Genomic DNA, 15825 nt, shown 5'->3' with positions numbered 1-15825 from the left:
AGTTGTGTAAATAAGATAATGTGTTTCATGAGATGGAAAAAAAGAGGGAGGATCAGTGAACTACATACCCTCAGAGTGCCTGGTATAGTCAGTGGGAGGAGGAGAAAGCATTGGCTAATGTCTTTTTCACAGGGGCTGCAAGGGAGCACCGGCTTAAAATCTTGAAGAAAAAAATTTAAGGAGCAAACGGTAAATGGGGAGAATGTGGTAGCCATTGTGTTCAGCCTGTTATCTGCAAGCTGGAGATGTGTTATGTGGGATGAATACCTGGAAAATAACCACAGGTAGGGAAGACGGAACCTGGGATCATATTGTGAGTAAGGCAATTAGGAGTACAGCACAGAGGAAGGTTCCATTAACATTTACATGCCAGTGCAAAAGAAGATGCTGATCCTAGGACAGGACAACATCAACATCACAGAGGGTGGAGGCACAAAGGAAGTGGATATGAAAGAGGACGTGTAGCTGTTTGGGAATGTGTGTTTTCTGTTGCACAGTGCTTCCATATCTTTGAAGTGACATGGGTGAAGGAAATGGAAATGGAGCCAATTGCTCACTGGGTAAAGAAAAACTCGGAAGATGGCCAGGGACACATTGCTAAAGCTTTGAAACACAATACTCACAGAGGTGAGCATCATAAGAATAACATCAATAAAATGTTGGAGGATGACAGCAGGATGGTTTGTTGTGAATAATTTATAGTAGTTTAATTCATACAAAAATAATTTATAGTACGGATTTTTATCATACATTCAATCACCAAGTGAGCAAATTTGGATTAAGTAAGTGATATTAATCATATTTTGTAGGCATAACTTTTAAAGGTTTTTCTTCCCTAAAGGAAAAACTTATTGTTTGATGAACACTTAGAAATCTTAAACTAAGAGTAATCTTTTCACAAAATACCCCCCCCGCCTTTTTTTTTATTGAGGAGGATACATATACATACAATTAGTTGTATAAGTTAACATGTGTTTATTTAACTCACATAAATTTTCAGTGCCATGACTGTAAACTGTTAAATTCCTATTTATTAAATACATCCTTTGTTTATCGCAGGTCTGACAAGATGCTTGTGGAATTGGAATAGTTGAGAAGAAAAAACTAGAATTTTGAATTTGTCTTGTAAGTGAAATATGATTAATAGAACTAAGAAATGCTATATGTTTAAAGTTGTGATATTTATTAACCAATGCTTAAGAAACTGAGGTGGTAATTGTAATAGGTCTCACACCTAATGATTATTCAGGTTGGAAAGGGAAACTAAGCTGTAATACTGTATGTTTGTGGATGATCTTCTGTAAGACTTTTGCAACAGGTATACTGTGCTTCAGTTTATTTTTTAATTATAAGCCAAATTATTTTTACAGGTTACTGTAAATCTGGGCTTTAAAATGGATGGTCATCTTTTCATGTGTAATTTAAATAGGTTTAACCAGGGAAAAAATTACACTCATAGTGAAGATAAAAAAAAAAAAACAACAACCCAAACTCAAAACAGCCAAAACCATTAAAATATCTCTAGTTTAAAATTAAACAGAACCACAAGAGAAAATACTTATCAACTTGGCTGGCTGCTTATGCTTTCACACCATTCCCTTCCCAGACTCTCTCCCATTTCAAGTGCTGTGTGTCCTCCGATATGTTGACAAATAATATGCGGCCTTCTAGTTCCCAAACCAAACTCTCTTAAGATAAACTCTTACAGAAGGACTGGGTCACAGACACTGGCTTCTTGATAGCTCCCCAAGTTCTTCCTTTCTTTCTCCTTTGAAATGCTGTGCAGATTCCTCCTGCCTTTCAGCAGTTCATACCATCTTATATGTACCAGTCTGAGGTGGTCTGCCATGAGTCCCAGAGTATGATCTATTACAGGTTCATGGCCATCAATGATATTGGTATGTGGCTCTCCAGGTCTCACAGACTGTGAAGAATAATGGTCTGCAAACCACTTTCCCTTTTCTGGTTTGTGCTGATGGAGAATTTCCTTCTGCCCTGTGCGCTTCTGGTTACATTGGAAAGTGTCCTGTTGGTTCCCTGTAGACTTAGATGTCTCATCACCTTTGGGACTTTGAGGTCAGATGACAGTTGAGGCTTTTTCAGCACTTGGTTTTATTTTGGCATGGTCCTATCTGCCCAGGTGCTTACTGCTAGTACTTTGCTATTTATTTTTGTCCCAGATTTATATGTACCACTTGCCCTGTGTTGGTTTGCTGAAACTGTGGTGCTTGGTGGTTACTAACATAGCTATTTCATGGTTATATACAGATGTTGCTCATCTGTGCATAGTGTTTTGGATCTGTTGCTACAGAAGGTACCCTAGCTGAGAAAATTCTATCCACCTTGTGGTATTAGCCTTTAAATCTGTGTGGATTAGTGATTACTCCTCTTTAAACAAAACCACATGTTGGACATACAGTTTTTACTTCACACAGAGGAGCAGGAACACTTGCTCCTTACCATAAGGTAAAATGAAAAATGTGTAATTTTAGTATCATCTCATGCTGTTTGAAATGTGGTCTCCCACACAATAATAATCTTGTCATCTTCAGACTTGATGACTGAGAGTCTTTCTTGTGCCTGGGTTCACTTTTCACATCCAGAGTTTAGCTGATACCATTACAGACAGATGTAGCCAGTAAATGTTTACCAGCTGCATAGATGTCTTACGTAGCTCAGGATGACAGTTACATTTTGATCTCACAGGCAATGAACACTTTGCACCAGATACATGAGGTCATGTTTTTTTTTGTCAGTCCTTGTCCTTGTTTCCTTCCTGGAATATGGACCTGGAGCCTTACTGTGCCTAAGGTGAAACACTCAACAGTCTTAGATGAGTTACATTCACAATCTTAGACATATTACCTCTTCCCTGGGAGGTAAGGAAATGTGATTTTTACTAATACTGGACTGGGGAACAGAGGCTAAAGTCTAGTTGCACCAGTCAACAAATGGCAGATAGTTAAATACCAGCAGCTCTGGCACTGCACAGCTTATGCAAGTACAACTGGCAGGACATGGAAATGAAACTTCGGAACCTGGAGGGAACATCCCAAAACATTTATTTAATTTGTGGATATGAATGTCACCTGGTTTCAGCTGGGATAGAGTTAGTTTTCCTCCCAGCTGGCACAGTGCTGTGTTTTGGCTTTAGAGTGGCAACAATGCTGATAGCACACTGATGTTTTAGTTGTTGCTAAGTAATGCTTACTCTGATCAAGGACTTTTCATTCTCTCATGCTCTGCCACCGAGGAGAGGCACAAGAAGTCAGGAGGGAGCAGAGACAGGACATCTGATCCAAACTAGCCAAAGGGGTATTCCATACCACAGCACGTCATGCCCAGTATATGAAATGGGGGGAGTTATGTAGAAGGGGTATTATTATTATGACTTTATTTCAGTTGTTTAACTGTTCTTACCTCAACCTACAAGTTTTACCATTTTTTTTCCCAATTCATCTCCACATCCCACCAGGGTAGGGAATGAGAGTGAGCAGCTGCATGGTGCTTACTTGCCAGCTGGTGTCCATCAAAATCTGTGGTAGTTTCAAATAATTTTCCTTTCAATCACTTACTTTAAGCATGAAAGAAGAGGCCCTTTTACTTGGGACTCTAAATCCATTTATTGCCTTCTTCACTGTGAGGCTGGCAAAGGAGTCTTTCTGGTCTTCATATTCCTGGTCTCAGGACACATGGGGTAAGTTTAGGATGCTAGTGCATCCCTTCTGAGAAGCCAACGGATTCTAAAGGCTTTAGATTCCCAGATCCCACTGAGATTTACCTGAGACATGGGACAATTTCTAGAAACCTTAAGTGGTGGACCTAATGCTTTCAACACAGGGGAAATCCTACCTGGCTTTTCAGAATTCACCAATGTTTTCAGCCTCTGGCTTTTCACGTGGGACATTTCAGGATTCTCCCATGGCTTCAGTGTTAATTTTTTTTTCCTGCCACACCCAGTAAGACAGAGTGATGTTTCCTAGATTGCCTAGGTGATGGCAGATTTGAAGGATATTAAACCAGCCTTTCAAACGGCTTTGTGACAGAAATGAATTGTTTCCTACGTGGTTTAAAGATGCCCTCTTCTGAAATTTTACTTTCGTATTCTGAAGCCATTTAAATGCCTTTCATTTAAACCAGAAAATCTCTGCTTTTGAGTATAACTAATCCTTAACACAAGTGTTATGTGCTGTTATAGTTCTTATTAAATTTCTACTAAATCAAAGTTTTAATGACTAAACTTGTTGGGAAAGGGCTTTTCATTAATTAGTCTACTTACTTAAACTAATAAAGTGCTATTGATTTACAGAGTGTATGTGTAATAAACTCCTGCATCTGCTGTACCACCCAGAAAACCCACAGACTTCTCTTAAAGTTTCTGGTGGGTCAGGACTTGTTCCTAGAAGGAATTATCTGCCCACTGGTACTGGGAATGCTCCCTGAGACTTTTAAATGAGAACCTCATGTAGCCACACAATCTCTCAGCCTCATTCCTTGTTTCTTGTAGGCAGAACTTGTATCTTTCTGCATTTTCACCCTCTTCCTGCTCCTAAAGTTTATTCAAGCCTTTATTCAAGGTTCTGATATTCTTTACTAATATTTGCATTTGTAAAATACCAAAGTACAGCCATGTCTTGGTCCAGTACAAGGTCACCAAGCAGCTAGCGTATAAATGGAGTGCAATAGTAGATCTCCACCTGCTGGTTTTTTTCATACATTACAGCTAAAATTGGACAACCACTGAATTTCGAGAGAAAAAGGATATTTTGGCTGTAACTTCTGCTTTTTCATTTAAGGAAAGAAAGAATTGTACGTAATACTCAAACTGCCAGATGTGTTATCCTCTGGTTACCTGACAGGTACCATTGAGATCCTGTGCACCTGCATATTCCAAATAGCTCTGCACTGCCGAGATGGAAAAGCAACCAGATGAGCTTTTCATCGGGTAAGATACTGAGCTGCAACACAGTTTTGATTCTGTTCTCTGTTTAAGTTCTGTGTAAGCAAAGAGCAAATACATGGATCCTTCTCTTGTGATTGTTTTAAGCTTTATGTGGGTAGAAAAAAAGTTTGTAAGTTACAGCAGGAGAATCTTTGGTAGTTGTTTGGCCATAATTATTTGCAGGTTACTTTTGGATTGGTTCTCTGACTGGTCAGTTATGATCTCTACTTACATGGTGGATGCTTTATTTCTTATACAGCCGCTGTTTGCCTTTCAGAAAAAAAGGAGGAGGAACTGTACAGGAAGAAAAAGCTTCTCTGGAGGAAAGAAGGATTGTGAGCAAGATTTAGTCTTCCTCTGAACCTCTGCCTTGAGAGCAAGGTGAACTGCCACCTCTTGGAAGAATTCCTTATTTTTTTTCACTGAAAATGAGGAGATTAAGAAATGCATTGGCATTTAACTGTCATGGCCTTTGCAAGCAAATACAATGATACTTTATGTTTTAACCTATTTTGAGTTAGGCAATTATATTTGACTATCAGGTATAATTACAAAGAGGGGGGCTTACCACAAGTATTTATTTTTCTAAAATCTGTTTCAACAAAACCAAAAATCTTTTTATTGTATCTGTTTGAAAATCATAGAATAGTTAGGATTGGAAAGGACCTTAAGATCATGTACTTCCAACCCCCCTGCCATGGGCAGGGACACCTCACACTAAACCATGTCACTCAAGGCTTTGTCCAACCTGGCCTTCAACACCACCAGGGATGGAGCATTCACAACTTCCTTGGGCAACCCATTCCAGTGCCTCACCACCCTTACAGTAAAGAACTTCCTCCTTATATCCAGTATAAACTTCCCCTGTGTAAGTTTGAACCAGTTACCCCTTGTCCTATCACTACAGTCCCTAATGAAGAGTCCCTCCCCAGCATCCTTATAGGCCCCCTTCAGATACTGTATGGCTGCTGTGAGGTCTCCATGCAGCCTTCCCGTCCCCAGTCTGAATGGCCCCAACTTTCTCAGCCTCTTTTGACAGACTTTAACCATGTTTTGTAGAAGAGTGGCTGTCAAAAGCAAACAGAATATTCTGTTATTATGTGTGTGTTGAGAATATTTTGTTTGAATATTCGAATGGGAGGGTGAGCTCTTGATCTGTGTACACATGGTATGGAAATGAAGATCAGTGAAAAAGAACTGACAATATCCCAAGGGTAAGATGGGGAAGCAGAACTATAGGGATTTTAAGGTGTGGAGAAGTCCAGCTTGTGGAAAAACTGGATGAACCTCACTACGCTGGGAACCCAGGAAAGGAAGGAGCAGAACCCAGGAGTCGCTTCTCCTGCCCTGCTCCCAGCCTGAAGCATTACGCATGCAGCACATGCAAGTCCATAAAACAACACCCATCCAGGCACGTTTCTGAGGAAACGTGCTGCTAGGGAGGTGTGAGTAATTCATGCAGCTCGAGGGAAGGGGTGCAGAGCCTTCCAGCATGCTTCCTTACCCACAGCATGTTTGCCTTCCAGCATGTTTCCTTACCACAGCTCCTGCCTGCCGGGGAGGGAGCTTGCGGGCAGAGGCACTACTGGGCGGTTAGTTGCTGAAGCTCCATGTGAAAGGGTGACCACCACCTCCATTTTTCTGTCGTTTCTGAGCCTTTGAGAGCAGCGCCCTCTCTTTGCCGCGGTATCTGCTGCACGTTCTCCGTTGCAACAGGACCGGTCTTCCTCTTTACCTGCCTTCCTTCCTTACCTTGCCAAGCTGCACCGCAGTAAGCATTAAGCCTGTGGAGAAAAGCTCGCACTTCTACAGGGGAACGCCGTCCATTCTCAGAGCCGGCACGATGCCCTATTTATACTCTGTGCCACACAGGCGATGAGCAAAACAGCCCCACTCACAGCAACGCCTTGGTGAGGGCTGGGTGAACCCAACGAGTGAACACGGCCAGAATGCAAGGGAATGGAACCGCAGAGACATCCAGCTCCCACCACGGGACGATTAAGGCGAAAACCCCTCCGTATTTTGAGGGGTGCCAGTAGAGCAGGGGATCGGCAGCACTGGCCGGGCGGCAAGCTCCAGGCAGGGGAGTCGGCCCCGTGTCTGCCGGCTCCATGCGGGGCCGGGGGGGTTGAGTGGGCTTACTGCTGCCCCAGGGCCCCTTGCTGCCTGCCCCGGGCCAGGGAGAGGCAGCAGCGGACTCGGGGAGGAGCAAAGCTACGGCCTCTGTCGTAACAGCCAGGCTGGGGGCCTGCGGCACGGAAGGGAAGGGACGGGACGGGGCCAACCGAGAGCAGGCCAGAAGGTGCTGCTCCGAGGTTTTGGAGAGGGGTAGAGCGGCTCTAGAGGGAAGCGGGGAATTGATGGCGGGCGGAGGTGCTACTTGGAAGAGATTGAGAAGAAGCGGGAGGTGGTGAGGCTAAGGAAAGAATAGGACCCTGGACCTCAAACAGACCTTGTTGGTGCTACAAGGGAGGTTGAGGTTAGATAAGACCGCTTTTTATCACACTGATCTCTTGATTAAGCTTCCCATCTGGCAAGTAACTGAAATTCAGGATTATTTTTCTAACAGTCTCATCACTCAGTTCAGGTTGTAGTCGATAGCAAGTGCAGGCTTGCCCTTTTAGGTACCCCGTGGGCACTGCCAGAATGCACTGCACCTGTGTCTGCTCCTCCCCTTTTTCTGTCTGCGGAAAAGGTTCCACGCTACATGTCTTCTCTCTTTTGCTCGCCTAGATGGAGCCAGTGATAGAGTCTGTATTCGCTATTCTCCAGGAGGCTGGGAAGAGTGATATTGCAGGATATACAGGTGAGGTGTAGCTCTGCTAGTTAAATTCCAGAAGTTTGAGGCTCTTGTTCCTTAACTGGCTGGCCTTGGTTGCTAGGATGGTGTCGCATGCTAGGTTGGGGCAAGGTGCTCGGTGGTATTTTGTCTTTCTTTCTGTTTCTTCTGCCAAGCAACTGTTTTAAAGTAAGATAATACAGTTAACTTGGGGTGAAGGAAAGCCAGCACATTTCTATTCAGGCTTTTTCACTGGTGAGGAAGGTCTCAGGGAGATGCACAACTGCATCTGAGGAGTGTGATTCCTCAGCGCTAGCTATAGATGGGAATGGAGGGTTGTTCAGTTCCATTTCAGTGTTACAGACTTGGGGCCTACATGGGCTTCTGTGAATAGTCAGCTGTAGAATGAGGGAATGACTGCTCCTGTAAGATGGAGTCATCTTCATCCCTCTAGGAGAAAGCTGTCTCTTGGCTCTAACTCCTTAATGTAAGAGATGAGGCTCTCTCAGTAAGTGGGTGTTTCTGGTTGTTTTATTGCTGGTATTTATGTCTTGGCACATGTGGCCAAGTAAGTAGCATTTTGTCTTTTGAAGGGCGTTACTTGTAGAATTCTGTTTCTTGGTGTCATAGAGGTAGGACTGAAATCGCACTGCAGAGTTTTACTGTGAAGGTAGAAAGCCTGGTTTTTGTTAGTGGAATAATGAAACTTAATGTTTTAAGTGGATGTATGTGTATTGTGAGTAACTGAATGTTTTAATGCTAGATCAGAGATACTAATGGCTAAGTCCTGTACTTGAGTGAATAATAAATATTTTAAGATGCCTGCAGAAATCAAACTTGGATAAGCCTGTGTCAGGTGAACCTTACAGTTAATAATGTACTAAATATAAAATTTAGTCAGAAGAATAAGGTAACTGAAGCTAACTGTAGGGTGCATGGTCATACAAACTCATTTGTGAAATACCTAGGTTGCATTTTTTAGGAAAGAAAGGACCATGTTTGAATATTCCTTGTGAACTTCCTTGAAATGCCTTTTATTTAGCTTGTAGCTACAGTAAAAATAGGCATCATGCTAGATTTAGATAGTAAAGACATAGTAATAGTTAATTAGCAATTAGTTTTGGTTTTTTTTAATCAAGAAATAATTCCTTTGACTTCTGATGCATGACAGTTTCCCTGTAGTAATTTCAACTGATCTTGTTTAGGGAAAAAATGCTGATGTGCCAACCTGTAAAAGAAGTAGTTTAAATGCTGTTAGTAAATAACTAACAGAAGTGGAAAACATCCTAATTTCCCTGTTAATTTTGCCTAACAAAGTTTAAGGGGACTTACTTTGTGTTGAGCTATCCCCACCCAAATGCACAGCTTTAAAACAGAGCGTTAATCCTAATTTAGCAGGCTATGAGGCATCTGAGCGAAGTCTCAGACAAATAGCTAAAAGTAGGTGTTCATGACAGGTAAGGTGTTTCAGCATGTTCCTTTGCCTTCCTTCATTTTGGCAGTCTTCCTTTGCCATTCCCTGAGGGAACAAGGAAATGGGGAGGGGAGGGAAGAGAAAAGGTAGGTTTCTTACCTCTCTTCTTCCTTGTGCCACTTTTCCTTGTTTTTTTTGTCTCAATCTTCATAATTTCCTTTCATCTTTGGAGAAGGGGACTCTGGTGCAAGTTGTTGCTAGGCCTGGAAAAATCAGTTATTTTACAAGGGGCACTTTACCTGCATTAGGGAAAGAGGAGTGTCAGATTGCTCTCTTCCTCCATCAGGGGACTGCATTTTGAGTAACTATGAGGAAGAGGAAGGAATCCCTGAAGAGCTTAAGCAAGATGTACTGCCTCAGCTACCAGAAGCCCACAGCCCGGACATGGGGCCAGCCAGTCTGGAAAGGCAGCAGAAGGAAGCCTGTAACAACCCCTCTCACCAAAAAAGAGGCTTCAGGAAACCTGCCCTCATTACTGATATCCAGAAAGCACCCACAGAAGAGAAACCATACAAGTGTACAGAATGTGGGAAGAGCTTTAAGGGGTGTCCCAGGCTCCTGAACCACATGCGAACCCACACGAGAGTGCGGATGTTTGAGTGTGTAGAATGTGGGAAGAGCTTCAGCAGGAAGGCCAGCCTGGTGTTGCACCAAAGAGTCCATACAGGGGAGAAGCCCTACAAATGCAAAGAATGTGAGAAAACCTTTGGCCGTGCCTCAAACCTTACCGCTCACCATAAAACCCACACAAAAAAGAAAGCCTTTTCCTGCACCACATGCAGGAAAAGCTTCAGTGGCAGTGCAGCTCTCTTCCACCATCAGAAAGTCCATATGGATGAGAAGCCCTTTAGGTGTACCGAGGGTGGAAATAGCTTCCGTCTATACTCCAACTTCATCAAACATCAGTGGACTCATTTAACAGAAAGACCCAGTGAGCAAACAGCAGGTAACTGAATTAAGATCTGTTGAGTTTTATTTCAAACTGTGCAAGTTCACAGGGGATATATTGGATATTCTGGTCTCCATTTGTTCCTAAACACTTTTACCTCCTTGCTGTGGTTATGAGTATTTTCTGTTTGGTTAGGGTTCCTCCCTCTCCCCTTCTTTTTTTCCCCTTCCTATATGTTTATCTCTGTCATTGAAGAAGCGCCTTGAAAATGCCAAAGTTGAAACTTAGGCTTTAGACGCTCTAAAGCTCTTGGATCCCACAAATTCCTGCTTCATAGTTGTCTAGAAATAGATCTTCAGAAGTGCTCGGCTAACAAAATACTAAGTTTAGGGAAGCAGAAGGAATTTAGGCTGAGAATCAGAGACTTGATAATCTCTATCAGTTATTTTGTTATGTGTGGATATTAAATGAGCAGCTTTTAGTTGCCTGCAGGGGGAAGCCTCTCCTGGCTCCCCCTTTGTAATACTGGTGGCATAGTACAGGCTGTCAGGCAAGGTGATTGATTAAAGTAGAGAATTTTTGAGATTTTGCACTATTCCACATTTTTGTAGTGACCAGAAACTCCAGGATAAAAACTAATATTGTGGGTTGTTTTTTGTTGTACCTTTACATGGGTAGTCCCTTAATACTTGGTCAAAAATGTTTTAATTTTGAATCTTGAATCTTGCCTAGCTACCCATAGAATTGTTCTGGATGTTGGTGTCTTGACCACATCATGTAACAGTATGGCAGTTGAGACATGAGGCTGTGTGTGAGGCTTTTCAGGTTTGGTTTGGTTTGTTTTCATTAGTTTTATTTGAGTTTTCCTACTGAAAAAAAATCTGAGCAGGAGAACTTTTCATGTTAACAATGGAAGTAATAATGAACTTCTACTGAAATGGCAAAACTCAAAACTGAATTCCTAAGGTAGAGTTTGAGAACACTCAGTCCATAGATGTAAAAAGGTGGCCTAGGAACTCTGTTAATGAGCTTTAAAGATGGGACCTTTCACTTCTAATGATTTTTTTCTTCTGTCTCAATTTTTTTCTTTTTGTTAGATTGAAGAGTTTATAATTCATGAAACAAAACAATCTCATTTTTACAATTAATATCAGATCAGCCTAGTAGTATACCTGCATCAAAAGAAAATGTATAAACTTATCCTGCATCTGCTACTGCATCATTGTAATTGAAGCTGTATGCTAAAATTTCTTTTGTGATCAGCCTTGTAATGTGTGGGTTCGGAATGAAATTTGATTTCTGTATCTGGTACTATTTCAAAGAGTTTTATGTATTTATAAATTGAGTATTTTACTGAATCTCAGCTGTCCTATTCCTTGCAGCTCTTGCTCCGACTTTGCTTCCTTTCCCTGCTTTCCCCCCAGAAAAATAAAGGAGGGGAGAAACAAGAGGAAAGTATCTTGATTGTGATAAAACACAATCCTGAGATGTTTCAGGGGCTATATTTGCTTTGTCTTCGTTCTGGTTTGGTTTAATTTGGTTCAGCATCTGACTTGAAGTTTTAAGTTTAAAATGTGAGTAAGAGGAAGGGTTATTACTGATCTGCCTTTACCTTGTGTGCACGCATATTTGAAATGCTGACCTAGTAATTGGTGGTAAAGTGGGCTCTTGACTTGTACTGTTTTGCTTTTAGATGCAAACTGTTCTGGATTTACATCTCTGCATCATAAAGAAGAGCAAAGTTGTGGTGCAGGAAAACCTGACACGGATCACTTGAATATTGTTCTTGAAGAGTGTAAGTAGAAAAAGGCTTCTAAATTGTTATGTGAATTATTCTTACATAGCAAGCATTAACATTCTTTTCTGTTTGTACAGTGCAGAAAATGAGGGAAAATACGGATATGCTTCTTCTAAATCAGCAAAGTCAGCTGCAGGTCCTGCAAGAAATACAGAAACAACTGACCATACTTCTCTCAGGCAATGATCTCATTAATTCAAATGTTTATACTTTAGGACTTCTGCTAGAACGGCAGGCAGCAGCAGCAGCATCTCTTTTATTTCCCCTTCTTAATCCCAGCAGTCTTCTCCCTGAAAATGCCAGTCTTGTATCCCAGTCATCACCTGGAAGTCTGCCTCCCACTCCCTCCTCAGTCTCTCAAAATGCTGCCTCTTCTACAGCTTGATCAGTTTTGTGCTGTGAATGTATCCAATGTAGACAAATGTGACTATTGTTTTGTGGTGTTTTATCATTCAAACATATTATCTCTTGTGTTGTAATGTTGAAATTGTAGTAGCTGTGAAGATGCTGACCGTACATTCAAACCTGGAAAGATGCATGCCTTGGATCCATCAGCAAACAGCAGCTGGCCAAATCCACTGCCCATTCATTTGTAGTGGCATGCAGACATTTTGACCAGTAATGTGTTTTGTCAGGGCAGCTCAAGATCTTTATCACTGGGGTGTAGTTAAGTGCAACATCCTTATGTAAGATAATGCATAAAACTTATTTTTCTACCTGATACACTTTCAGTATGTACTTGGGCAATTGGACCTCGCCTAAGAAGCTGAAGCTAATGATAAAATCATCATGGGTGCTTTAAGCAGCTCCTAGTAAGTCTGATTTATGTAGAAGTAACATGCAAGAAGTTCAATTTAACTGCACTTCTGTTCCCAGCATCCATTTGTGAAAGTTTCCTTCATTCAGGAAGGCTTTAGATCAGGTGACTATAGCTGTGTTTTAGGCCAGCATCACTACTGAAACTGCAAAAAGTATTTTATGGATTTTTTGCTTAAAATGAACAAACACCCACCCCTCTCTTCCCCCCAAAAGCCCTAAACCAAACAAAAACCCACAAAAAAAATAAAACCAACCCCAAACAAACAAACCACCACCCCACCCCCCCCAGAATAACCCCAGACCCAAAACCTCAACAAAATACCATCATTCATGTCTACTTTGCTTGTTAAGAGTTTGAGGAAAAGCCAGGTTGGCTTATAGAACACTTGTTCTTTTGTTCAGAGGTGAACTTGCTTGAGTCTCTTTTTTACGTGTTCTGTTACATCCCATTTGGATTATTATTACAAATTGTTAACTACAGTGTGTTGGTTCACTGGTGTTAGGACTTGGTAAATAATTACCTGTTGGGGAAGAGTACTGGAAAGCTCAGGTGTGCCATCTTGTCTGCAGAGGAGATGGTGATGTTTATTTTTTGCTTCTAATAAGTATAGGGTTTTAAGAAGTATTAGTTCTTTCTACCTCCTTTTTTTCTCTCAGTGACTCAGGCTAGTAGCAGTGTCAGAGCCTTTGAGTGCCAAAAAGCTAATTGTGACTTAATCTGACAACAGTTGGGATAAAGAAATTTAGGGGCTATGCCAGTCTTTCTCTTAAACTGACATTGTGTTTGTGGGTTGTTGGTTTTGTGTTTTTTTGTAAAAGGACTGTTAGTAATTACTAAAATCAGATTTAGATTACAAGAATGGGAAGCACTTCTTCTAACAAGTTGTCTTGTTGGTGACAGTGCAGTGATGTCAGATTTTGTTCCAAAGATAAAAGTCTGTAGGATGATGCGTGACTCTCTTTCTCTATGTGTGCACACAGACTATGAAAATTACTCACTGGTTCTTATTATGTAGGATTTTGTATTGGCCTTAACTCAGTAGGATAGTCATCTAAGCCGAACTGAGAGGCCTTAAAGGGCAGTCTTCTGGTGTGAATTTGTACTGAAGTGTTTGGCGTGTGTTTTCCCTCAGTTGAGCATATTAATTGTGTGGCTCTAGACTTAAGAGCTCCAATAATAGTTGCTGATGTTGTGTGGAAACTGGGGAATGCCTGCCATTCATAATTTCTTGAATGTTTAATGTAATTTTGCTTAGAAGCTGAGTCCCCTCTTCAAAGCAAAGTTTTGTATTGTAGTGTTTTTTAAGATGTTCAGTATTAAAATGTTGTGTTTTTGTTAGAAATGAGTCTTTCTTGAGTGTCTGTCCTTTATAAAATAGCACCAGTGTTTAGACTTCAATACCCAGACTAAAGTTCAGTTACTCTAATGTATGTGCCTAGCATATGTGGCTCCTTCTGCTTTCCTCTTTCTATCCTGCCTAGATGCAAGAAGATTTAAAGGTATCTCCTTGCATTTATGTCTTTGGAAGCTCCTGTAAAAGAAAAAGTAGCTAAGTCTGCCACTTCTGCAGTCTAGATCAGGTAGGAGGAATCTCTTCAAGGGCTTAGGTTTAGGAGGATTTTTGCCTCTCAGGAGGGAGTTTGTATATGATGTTTCTGTTTGTAGGTGATAGGCTTGGGAGCAGTTTGTAGCAAACCAAAGGTGAGCTGCATCCTTTTTATTGGTGCTCTCTAATATGTTTGTTGGGTCACATCTGAATTTGAGGATTAAGTCCTGAAATACCTCTGAACTGCAGATGTGCTGAGGACTGAAGGAAATATTTATAGAGAGAAGCACAAGAATCCAACATATTTACTATTTTTGTGTTACACTTCTCTCCTGTGTGAGAGTGGATGCTGGAAGTCTCTCTCCTCCTGTCCTTCCAAGCACGTAAGTTGTTCTGAAAAGCATCTCTGACACTAAAAGTACACCACTTCCTAGGTGGAGTGGGGCTGGGGTCTTCTTGCCCATGTTGGAAGGTACGTAGAATGCTTCTTGCTTCCTTTTCTCCCTTGCAGTGCTCCAGCAATGATATAAAAGAGTGTGTGGGGCAATATCAGATAGCATGCCAAGGATACTAGATAACTTTGCAGTGTCCAGGAATATGTAAGAGGATATCACAGATGCTCTCCTCGTGCAAGTGTAGTTGATGTTGGGGACTGGACAGAGTGTAGACAAATGAAAGGTAATCTGGCAGAGATGTGAACTCTGACAGCTGACAGTTCCTAGGACTGGAGGTTCAATATCTTACATCATAGAATTGTAGAACAGTTAGGGTTGGAAAGGACCTTAAGGTCATCAAGTTCCAACCCCCTGCCATGGGCAGGGACGCCTCACACTAAACCACGTCGCCTAAGGCTCTGTCAGACCTGGACTTGAACACTGCCATGGATGGAGCATTCACAACTTCCAGTGCCTCACCACCCTCACAGTAAAGAACTTCTTCCTTCTATCTAACCTAAACTTCCCCTGTTTAAGTCTGAACCCATTACCCCTTATCCTATTGTTACAGTGCCTAATGAAGAGTCCCTCCCCAGCATCCTTGTAAGGCCCCCTTCAGATACTGGAAGGCTGCTATGAGGTCTCCACACATCTTTCTCTTCTCCAGGCCGAACAGCCCCAACTTTCTCAGCCTCAGCTTCTCTTAAAACATCTTAAAAGAAACCCAAACTCCGCCCCCCCCCCCACCCCCCCTTCCCAAAATCCATATGCAGGGAAAGGTCTGGAATTCATTCATTCCATGCTCAAAATGTTGAAGTACTGCAGGCAGGAAAATACAGTGTTTTTTTACAGTCTGCTTTCCAAAGGAAAACTACTAAAACATCCTGGCTTAGCCATGTGAAGGAAGTGGGAGTCTAAGATCACATTTAAGTATTTCCATTCTGTTTCCGTTCCAGCAGCTTGGCACCAGTGAGATGTATTTGGAAATACAAGTGCTTTCAGTGCTCTAGCAGTGCTTTTTCTGACAAACTGTAAATAGCTTGCTCAAAGCTTATTAGAGTTGGGGATTTGATGTTTTCTTCTACCTCAGTCTTCTGTGATTAACTTGTGTGACTGCTCAGACATTACTGCTTTAGTCAAGTA

The 15825-nt window shown here is 41.7% G+C and overlaps 1 protein-coding gene across 1 annotated transcript; it reads left to right on the top strand.

The window, feature by feature from the left end:
• The first annotated feature begins 6728 nt into the window (after positions 1 to 6728).
• On the top strand, positions 6729 to 12826 carry LOC133281158 (zinc finger protein 79-like). The gene is made up of 5 exons (XM_061476403.1): positions 6729 to 6852; positions 7676 to 7748; positions 9482 to 10141; positions 11778 to 11879; positions 11960 to 12826. The coding sequence occupies exons 2-5, from the start codon at positions 7676 to 7678 to the stop codon at positions 12265 to 12267; spliced, it is 1143 nt and encodes a 380-aa protein (XP_061332387.1). The 5' UTR covers positions 6729 to 6852; the 3' UTR covers positions 12268 to 12826.
• Positions 12827 to 15825: the final 2999 nt, after the last annotated feature.

The sequence above is a fragment of the Pezoporus flaviventris genome, unplaced genomic scaffold (genome assembly GCF_033815535.1).
Source record: "Pezoporus flaviventris isolate CSIRO_AGI_PZ_B2104156 unplaced genomic scaffold, CSIRO_AGI_Pfla_v1 ptg000096l, whole genome shotgun sequence".
Lineage (NCBI taxonomy): Eukaryota > Metazoa > Chordata > Aves > Psittaciformes > Psittacidae > Pezoporus > Pezoporus flaviventris.
This window is presented reverse-complemented; position numbering and strand designations above follow the sequence as displayed.

What these genes read in the sequence shown, in the direction of transcription:
- LOC133281158 (XM_061476403.1), top strand. Translation starts at nt 7,676, where the DNA reads ATGGAGCCAGTGATAGAGTCTGTATTCGCTATTCTCCAGGAGGCTGGG. An exon ending in TGATATTGCAGGATATACAG is followed by an intron (nt 7,749 to 9,481) that starts GTGAGGTGTAGC and finishes TTCCTCCATCAG; the next exon opens with GGGACTGCATTTTGAGTAAC. An exon ending in ACCCAGTGAGCAAACAGCAG is followed by an intron (nt 10,142 to 11,777) that starts GTAACTGAATTA and finishes TTTTGCTTTTAG; the next exon opens with ATGCAAACTGTTCTGGATTT.